The sequence below is a fragment of the Perognathus longimembris genome, chromosome 12 (assembly GCF_023159225.1).
Source record: "Perognathus longimembris pacificus isolate PPM17 chromosome 12, ASM2315922v1, whole genome shotgun sequence".
Classification (NCBI taxonomy): Eukaryota; Metazoa; Chordata; class Mammalia; order Rodentia; family Heteromyidae; genus Perognathus; species Perognathus longimembris.
This window is the reverse complement of record NC_063172.1, coordinates 49,963,905-49,974,120: the sequence shown is the minus strand read 5'-3', so window position 1 is coordinate 49,974,120 and position 10,216 is coordinate 49,963,905. Positions and strand designations below refer to the sequence as shown.

At 41.2% G+C, this 10,216-nt stretch overlaps 1 protein-coding gene across 1 annotated transcript in view; it reads left to right on the top strand.

The window, feature by feature from the left end:
• Rdh10 (retinol dehydrogenase 10) overlaps positions 1–10,216 on the top strand; it is a 30,897-nt gene continuing 20,681 nt past the window's right edge. Inside the window, exons 1-2 of the mRNA XM_048358506.1 lie at positions 1–289; positions 1,839–2,074. Of these exons, the coding sequence (XP_048214463.1) occupies positions 1–289; positions 1,839–2,074 (525 nt within the window). The remainder of the gene's footprint in view (positions 290–1,838; positions 2,075–10,216) is intronic.

The window sequence follows — 10,216 nt, the reverse complement described above, 5'->3', positions numbered from 1 at the left end:
ATGAACATCGTGGTGGAGTTCTTCGTGGTCACTTTCAAAGTTCTCTGGGCGTTCGTGCTGGCCGCGGCGCGCTGGCTAGTGCGGCCCAAGGAGAAGAGCGTGGCCGGCCAGGTGTGCCTCATCACCGGCGCGGGCAGCGGCCTGGGCCGCCTCTTTGCTCTGGAGTTCGCCCGGCGCCGGGCGCTGCTGGTGCTCTGGGACATCAACACGCAGAGCAACGAGGAGACGGCGGGCATGGTGCGCCACATCTACCGCGACCTGGAGGCGGCCGATGCCGCCGCCCTGCAAGGTAACTCGCACTCCCGCGCCCGAGCATTGTTAGGTCAAACCTCTCCTCGCCTGCTGTCCACTCACCCCGGGAGGGCTTTCACACCCCACTGTCACCGGCGCCCCAGCTCTCGAGGAAAAGAATGCCCCGCTGCTCTTCTGGGAGGCAAGTGGAATTGACCCCTTGGTAAAAGAGCACGATCCCCCCAGGTATTAGAAAAGCGGGGGGATGGAGTGAGGGGGAGTGTGCCAGACCCAGCCAGAACTGAGATCCTATCCATCTCTGAGGACCACTCTGGGCTTTCCTAAATCCTGAGGTTATTGTCACCATAGGCTTGGATTCTAGAGAAATGATCTAGCCCTATTCCAACTTGCAATGGGAGATAGGAAAGTGAAGCATCTCTGGAAAGTTTGTCCCGGGATGGACTGAAGTGTGTGTCTGTGTTATAGTCTGCACCCCTTTGGACTAGAGCAGTATTGGTGGTAATTTAACTATAACTTTAACCAGGGGATAGAATTGCCCTGTCTCACTAGCCATAGTGTTTTAGAATTACAGACCCTGAGAGTACCTGACATGCACTGCCCCTTGAGAAAGAACTTGAAGAATTTCAGCTTCATTGTAAACTTCTTCCCTGATTTTGATCCCTCCGATCTGCATTTTTTTGGGGGTATACTTATTAACTAGCTTGAGTCTGAGACTTTTTCTGAAGCCTAAGTGGAGACCCTAACCAGCCATCAATATTGGTACAGGAAATTTGACAATGGCTCTTGCTTTGAGGCTGCATTTTTTTATTTCCAGAGAACTAGGTGAAGATTGCCTTGGACATGGCTCCTCTCCACAGCCGTCAACTGTTGCCAAACATATTGGCACCTGCCTTTTTTTACTTAAGGTCAAAAATGTTACACTGCTAGTACAAGGAGGTAACAAAAAAAAACAAACCTAAAACACAAACAGTATTCATTTTTCAGGGAAGAGATTTGGGGTTTGAAGCTGTTTTGAGTTCTTGCATGGTAGAAGAAAAGTTGATTTGTGAGGATACTTTTTAAGGCTACCCAGTAAGCACATACCAGCAACCTCCACTTTATCACACACACACACAAAACTTCAGATTCATTAATTGACCTGGATGAATTCCAATTCTTATTTACAGTTTTGATTTGTGAGCCTTAAAGTGAATTTCTGTCTCTATTAAGAAATGTTTCTGGCCTCTTTTCCCAAACAGGAATGTGTAATGTGTGTTGTTCTCTGGGCTGAGGTCAGTTCTTTGCAGGTGTCTTTAGCTGCAGCAAGCTGATCCCATGTGGTCTACTTGTATTGGGCTTGTCACAATGACATGGCTTTCCCCTAAGCAAAGTTATCCAGTAAATTGCTGTAATTCCCAAAGACTTGGGGGGGGGGCGGTGAAGGCAGCTGTAAGTACAGTTATTGGCAAGCATTATGGTGTTAGAAATTTGAAGCTCACTGTTGAGTTTTTGTTTTGTGTGATCTTTGTCCTACTGATTGCCATGGGACTCACTTTCTGTACCCCTTCTCTGTTCCATTTTCCCCTCATCTGGACTTCTGAGGACAGCTGGGAATGGTGAGGAAGAAATTCTGCCCCACTGTAACCTTCAGGTTTTTACCTACACCTGTGATGTGGGCAAGAGGGAGAATGTCTACCTGACGGCTGAAAGGGTCCGCAAGGAGGTTGGTGAGGTCTCAGTCCTGGTCAATAATGCTGGTGTGGTCTCTGGACATCACCTTCTGGAATGTCCTGATGAGCTCATTGAGAGAACCATGATGGTCAATTGCCACGCTCACTTCTGGGTAAATATAAACATCCTTGTTTTTAATTCTTGGGGCCTCCTCTATGAGAAGGTTGGGAAGGAGAAAGACTTCAGTGCCAGTCTGAAAGCCACCTGTACTCCCTCGCCACAGTCTCCTAACGAGCTATTCCCTCATGGTGAATTACACTGTACATTGGTTACTAGTAAATTGTTGTTTTCTTCCCCTTCCCCCAATTCAGTATTTCTTGAGAGACTAGAAGACTGAACATTGTAAAGTAGTTTGAAAGATTGCCATAAAAATAACAAGAGGGAGTATAAACCCCTGGGTTTGTTTATTTTACTTTTTGTTGAGTTTATAAAACATTGGTTGTTCTTATGAATTCCTGAAGTCAGGGTTTAGGCTTCCAAATTACTACTCAGCCACATTTTAGAAAGTGCCAAAGATTCTGAGATCAGCACTGTGGCCCACTGGGCGTGGTCAGGCCACCCCGGCAGCCACTTCGAATCCCCTGACTGTCCCCAGGCTCCATGGCATTCTCCTGATTGATGCTATCTTAAGACTTCCTCAGCTTACAAGGTGCCTCTCACGAGAGGAGAAGTCACTTTGTTAGGACCACAGAGAGGGGAAGGGAGATTGTGGGAACAGGTGAGTCAGGCACTACAATATCATTCGCTTCTAGCCATGAGAAGTGACCCACTTCTCTAGGAATGGGAGTAGAGCGCTTCTGTGTAGGAAGTACGAACTAACTCCAATCAATTTATTAGCTTAATTTACTTCACTCAAGATAGATAGGTGTTCTCTTTTCACTGAATACGATTGGTTCCCATCAGCTTTTATTCCTATAATAATTTCCATTTCCTTCTGTAGATAAGTAAGATCCAATAGAGTAGTGGTGAGCAAGGCGGGGTGGCCAGTGTGCAGCTCGGTGGAAGTGTGCTCACCTAGCCTGTGCAGGCTTTAGTTTAATTGTCAGCAACTAGGAGGAAAAAGAAGAGAAAGGTTAAGAAGATACAGTTTTATTTTTCCATACACAAATTACTCTTCTAATAGACCACAACAAAGAACTATTTCTCCTAAATAGGTCACATGAAACCTTCTTAATTTTCTAGCAGCAGCTTGAAAACTTAGAAGTCCTTATCCAAATTTTGCTCATCCAGTATAATGCTTTTTATGTGATCCTAGAAGAAGCTAATTTTAATGTTTTAGTTTAAAATATCAGCTTTATTGAACTCATTTCTAAACCTTTACAAATGAAATGTAAATAACCTGAGCTCATTCTTGTCTGTGTTTTAAATGGTTCAGGAGCTCACCGTCCACAGCTGAGGGGATGTAAACAAGGCCATCTGAGCATGTGCATGTTGGTGTATGTGCATGTCTGTTGGGTACAGTGAGTGTGGTGAACTCACTTTTTTTTCTTGCTGTTATGTTCACAAGACCAGGTAACAAGTGGCAAAGGGGTGGTTTAGGTGGGTAAAAGGCAAACAAAATTGACAATATTGTTTATCAAGAATTTTGGGCATTCATAATTGTGAGTAAAACCAATAGCCTCCATTTGAAGAGAAAGGCAAATATAAACTGCAGGTGGAATGTTGCAGGAAGGTAAGGATGAAGGCACGGAACGGCCACAGAACCCCAGTTGATTTCAGTGAACTCATCAGCCTGTAGTAGGTTAGTATGAAGCACAAGAACTTGTTTGGGTTTTTTCCAAATAACCTTTGACTGAGATGATGAAATGTTTCCTAACTATTAACTTTTACCTCTGGCATGCTCTGAAGTTTCACTATCTTGACTACTCTCTCTGCATGCTTATTTTGCTAACTTGTGAAATTTCAAATATAACTAGATTTTAAAGAAATGCCAGTCTTCATTTAAGTATTAATAATAGGGGAGCAGCATATCTTCCGTACCCATTGTATATTCTTAAGTGTTCATTTAGACTGTGCCAAGTGCAGAAAATCCATAGTCTCAATTTTGAAATACACATAAATTGATATACTGTACTGCTAACATTGAACTACTTTCTAGAAGAAATGGACTCAAATTGCTAACAGAAAAGTCATTCTGGAACTGAATTTGTACTCCAGGCAAGAACACCCACCTTCCTAGTGCCTTCACTGTGCTGCGGGATGTTGCTTAACACACCACTTAGGGAGTTCTTGGATGCGTTGGCAGTAATGACGTCACTTCATATTAAAATATGGGAGGCTCCTAAATTCTCCAGCTGTTTTTCCCCTAAGCATCTAAACTTAAGAATTTATTTTCAATATTGAGTCAGAAAATTCATTTTAATGTTGGCATTTGTGACTTCTTGCTGAGACTTACAAACTTTTGGAGAAGCTGAAATTTGGCAGCTCAATTTAAAAGAAGGTATACATACATACTATCATTCTTACGATGATGGGGTGGGAGGGTGACATAGTATCATTGAATTGTTGTTAGCACATGAATTGTTTCACTTCCAGTAGTCCTTTTAAGCAAATATGTAGGTAGTGATTTTTTTTTTCTCTTCAAGATGCGTGGGCCTTGATTTGTACTATTTTCTTTCCAGAAAAAAATAGTGAGTGTCTGGGTATGGAAAACAAGTTGTTCCATAGAATTTTAGAAGTAGATCAGTTGGGGAAAGAGCTCATTCAATCATTTGAACAGATCATCTTGAGATTTTTAAGTAGTACTTAATGTCTGTTTTCATAGATGAACAAATAGTATGCTGATCCTGACTCAGAGTGAAAGTCGTGTTCATGTGAACTAGGAAACCATGTGACTTCCACTGAAAAGCCATGGATGCCCCTACTGTCAAGCCATTCCTGATACTTGCCCAGAACTCCCTGTTCCTTCACTCCTTGTGGCTTTTAAGACCTAATTCAAATTCTTTATGTAATCTTCCCTCTCTACTCTAGCCCTTGCTGGCATTCTTGCATGTCAGAGGTCCTTAGCAACTATCTCATTCAACCCCTACTTTTCTTTCATCTCTCTCTCTCTCTTTCTTTCTCTCTCTCTCTCTCATTTTCTTTTCTTCTGCTAGAGATTGAACCCAAGGTTGTGTTTATGTAGGTACTCTACCATCAAACCATCCTCTAATCCAGCCTCTTGTTTTCCAATGAACTTGCAAGTGTGTAAGACTTGGGTAAGGTTTTCCATGATTTTTCTTTTCAGCATCTGTTGTCATTCTCAACCTTTGGTACATAATATGTGCTTTCTTGCATAACTTTGTCCATATTGTGTATTGCACCCCAATTTGGATGGCAAACTGACTTAAGACAATTTGTTAAGCACATCTGTTTGCTTTCCTTGCCTAGAACAGAATAGAACTATATTAAGTCACTCAATAAATGGCTAATAATGTGAACTAGGCTTCTGCTTAAAGGTTTAGAAGACATTCTCTTCAGAGAATTATCGACATGGGTGTGTTGTGAATTTTCAAAAGGTTAGCATCATGTTTAACTAACTCAAGTTCGTAAAGGTTAATTCCTTACAATGGGACTGGCTGCCATTTATTATTTATTTTTATCGCCTTGTATTTCTTACCCAACTTACATTTTTCCTATAAGTATATTCTACTCTGATGTGAGGCTAGGGACTTTAAGAGAGCTGCTAAAGATATACCAATTTGAATCAAACTCTTATTTCCCCAGTGACCTACTCCTCAAAAAGACTTCAAGAAGAGCACCCTAAAACAATTCCTTCCTTTCTTAGCTGTATACCAGGTCTACAATGTCTGGAAGCTTTTACAACCCTGGCATTATTTGTCACAGTTTTCCCATGTGGTATAATACAGCCTTATAGTGTTCTACCACCAGCACGTCTCCCAGTAACTTTCTCTTAATCACCAGTTGGAAAGCTGTGGATTCTGAGTATATTTAGTCAGCACGATCTGCTTTGAAATGCACAAGACAAGGCTGTGGAGAATGAAAGTAATGCCGTGCACTTTAATGTTCATGTAGAAATCATTCAAAAAGGCTCTAGCTCAGCAAAGTGCAAAGTCTTAGAAATAGCTCTCTGTTCCCCTTGAAATAGAGAAAGCTGGCCTCCTACAGGTACTGCACTCCCTGTTTCCCCTCAGATATTAACATTGCTTCACTTGTTATTTTTCCAGAAAGGGAATAGAACCTTAGCTTGGTATTTCTAAAAGACCAAGTTTATGTTGTAAATCCTTTTAAACCAAACAGCTGCATTTAACCCCTATAAATAAGCAAGCAATTGATCCCTGATTAGCCAAAAGCTGGGGGGGGGGGGGAGGCGGGGCAAAAGCATTTAGCTCTAGGCCTTTTATGTGCTGAAGGAATTTTACATGGTAAAGGACTAAATCTGTCAGATAGCTAGTTGGTAATTTACCTCTATTGATATGGTAGTCAGACAAGATAATTGGTAGTTAATTAATAGACCACTTAACTTAAAAGGTTTCACAGTTTTAAAATACTAATTACTGAATTAGGCATTTATCTATATCCAAATGTCTAAAGTCTATTTAGTTAAAATCCATCCAGGAAAAGTAAAAGCCTACCAGCTAGAACTGAGTAATGTAGCACTTAAAGACATTAGTGCTACAGTTGTAGCTACTATCTCATGACTGGTCCCTAATCATTAAATGTTTAAGTTCTTACATGATTTATTAGGTTTTAATCTTACATACAATATTCCTTTATTCTTGACTTAGAAAAATCTAGTTTTATTTAAGCCTTGCTAAGTTTAGGATTTTGAAAATCTCATTTCAAAATATTCAGATAAGTTGTTCAATACAAATGTCTTTGAACCATATCACAATATTAAGAATTACCAGACTAAATATTTTGAAAGAAAACACTTCCCTAGCTACTTAGAATATAGGATTTGTGGCCAATTTTTAAATCTGTACCAGAACTAGTTTCCATTAGTAAGTAAAGATCATATGTATAAAATATTAAGGCATTACAAATGAAAATTTTGAACCAGGGGCTCATACCTGTAATCCTAGCTACCAAGAAGGCTGAGGTCTGAGGATTAAGATTCAAACCCAACCCTAAACAGAAAAATATGAGACTCTTAGCCTTAGTTAACTAGCAAAAAGCTAGAGGTGGAGCTGTGGCTACAAACCAGCCTTGAGTAGAAAAGGCTAAGGGAGAGTGTAAGACCCTGAGTTTAAGCCTCAGGATCAGCCCCCCCCCACACACACACACTAAAAAAAATAAAGAATCTTTTTTTTTTTTTTTTTTTTTTTTTGGCCAGTCCTAGGCTGTGAACTCAGGGCCTGAGCACTGTCCCTGGCTTCTTTTTGCTCAAGGCTAGCACTCTGCCACTTGAGCCACAGCGCCACCTCTGGCCATTTTCTGTATATGTGGTGCTGAGGAATCGAACCCAGGGCCTCATGTATATGAGGCAAGCACTCTTGCCACTAGGCCATATCCCCAGCCCTAAAATAAAGACTCTTGAACTGAGTTGTACTGTATTAATTCGTGTGCTGATAGTTAAAAACAGAAAAACGTCTCTTTTAACAGCAATAGTTTGGTACCTGGGAGTACATACCTGTATATACAAAGTAGGATCACATGCTCATTGAATTTTTAGCCCCTTTACTGTATATACTGTATTGAATGCTAGTCCCAAATCCATTGTTGGTAAAAATAAAAACCCAGAATAAGAGCCTGGCACTGGTGGCTCACACCTGTAATCTTAACTACTCAGGAGACTGAAATCTGAGGGTCAAAGTTCAAAGCCAGCCTGGGCAGGAAAGTCTTTGTATGAGATTCTTATCTCCAGTTAACCACTAAAATGCCAGAAGTAGAGCTGTGGCTCAATTGGTAGAATGCTAGCCTTGAGCACAAAGAGCTCAGGGACAGTGTACCCAGGCCCTGAGTTCAGGCCCCAGAACTGATACACACACACACACACACACACACACACACACACACACACACACACACACTCACACTGTCTATAAGATAAAATGTCACTTTGTGTAACTGGCAGTACTTCATATAAAATGCTGTCCAGCAAACAGTGCTAGGTAGCCCTGCCTGCCTCTCCTTCCTGCCTTCATTACTTCTTACCTTCATTCCTTCCTCCCTCCTTTTCTTCCTTCTCCCTCTTTTCTTCCTTCCTTCCTTCTTTCCTTCCTTCCTTCCTTCCTTCCTTCCTTCCTTCCTTCCTTCCTTCCTTCCTTCCTTCCTTCCTTTCCTTCCCCCTTTCTTCCTACCTCCCTTCCACACGGTCTCATTCTATAGCCCAGAGTGGACTAGAACTCAAAATTCTTCCCTCAGCCTCCCAAATACTAGGATTATGAGCATTTGCCACCATACCTGGCCAGTGCCTGCAATTTATAAGCCATATGGACACTAAGCCATATGCATCACTATTGCCAAATCTAGTGTGTAGCTTCATCTTTCCCGAATGTCTCTTGATTGTCTCCTTGAAATTCAGTGCTTTTGTGTATATGAAAAGCCACCTTTTTTTTTTCTTGTCAGGTGTGAGGCTTGAACTCTGGGCATTGTCTTCAGCTCAAGGCTAGCACTCAAGTGGTAGCTTGAGCCACAGTGCCACTTCCAGTTTTCTGCTGGTTAATTGGAAATAGGAGTCTCACCAGCTTTCCTGCTCTGCTCAGGCTTGTTTTGAACCTCTACCCTCAGATCTCAGCCTCCTGGGTAGCTAGGATTACAGGCATGAGCCACCAGCACCTGGCCATAAAAAATACTTTTCTTGTGCTGCTCTGTCTGGCTTCCCCATCCTCTTAGCCTCCTTTGAAATAATTGGCTCTTTAAGAGTGTGTGCTCGGATCAGTCCTCCCTGTGCAACTTATCTAACTGGGTGATCTCTTTCAGTTGGCTCAACTGTGACTTAGAAACTGTTCCCAAGTTCTACAGTCCCTGTTGAATAGACTTCAAATTCTTGGTTAAAAGAATTACCCTTTCTAGTCGGGGCACTGGTGGTTCACACCTATAATCCTAGCTACTCAAAAAAGCTACTCAGAAGGCTGATATCTGAGCATTGTGATTCAGAGCCAAGTCTTGCAGGAAAGTCTGAGAGACTCTTATCTCCAGTTAGCCATCAGAATACTGGAAGTGGAGCTGTGGCTCAAAGTGATAGAGCACTCACTTTGAGGGAAAAACAAGGTAGCTCAAGGACAGCACTCTGGCCCTGAGTTCAAGCCCTGGACATAAAACAGAACAACAAGAACAAAAGAATGTGTATGGAATCACTTGTGCTATTTATCTCAATCCTGGAAGCAAAGACGCTATTCTTTTCTCCCTTGTTCCGGTATCTCGGCTTTACCCATTGTTGCCAGTAGAAATTAATCTATAGGCCATGTCAAAGTAGAAGCATTCTTTAATCTGTGCTAATTCCAACACTGATTGAATGGGTTTTTCAGAAAGACTGCATGGAGAGTGCTGTTTTTGGCCATTTGTTGCAGGATTGGGTCTTTGGGGCCGGAGAAAACCTACCCACCCTGTGGGTAAACTCTTAACAGGTCATGTTCATCCTCTTCCCTTAAATTTGTTTTTGCTCTAATTGTTTTTTTATTTTCAGGTTTTCAAGACCTTTGACAAATCCCAGTGGATTGATTTACTGACGTTAGTGAATTGATTTAGTAGCAGAGAAAATTACTTTCAAGCAATTTAATATCCTCTCTTAAGAATTAGAATTTTAAGTTGGAAACCCATCTTAATTTCAGATCTTGAGATGACAAAAAATATTAATAGTAGATTCACCTAAAATTTCTGCCAAAATTATGCCTCTTTCAATTCAAATAAGTAGCTACCATGTGTCTGTCTAATTGAGATAGTTGCTTGTATAGAAAAATGTATAAGTAACATGTTTTGTTCATTTGCTTGCTTTTTTATGTATTATACTACTACTTATGTAGTAAGTAAAAGTCATGGTATACCCATAGCTACTAGTTCTACAAAAAAAAAAAAAGGCTATTTAAACTATAATATAGGTCTGGGAATGTGGCTTAGTGGTAGAATGCTTGCCTAGCATGCATGAAGCCCTGGGTTCAATTCCTCAGTACCTTATAAACAGAAAAAGTTGGAAGTGGTGCTGCGGTTCAAGTGGTAAAGTGTTAGCCTTGAGCAAAACAAGCTTAGGGACAGTGCCCAGGCCCTGAGGTTAAGCCCCAGGTCTGGCAAAAACAAATAAAATTAAAAAAATATAAGCCCTAAATAATATAAATAATATAAATCCTAAATTCAGGTTGAGCATCCCTAATCT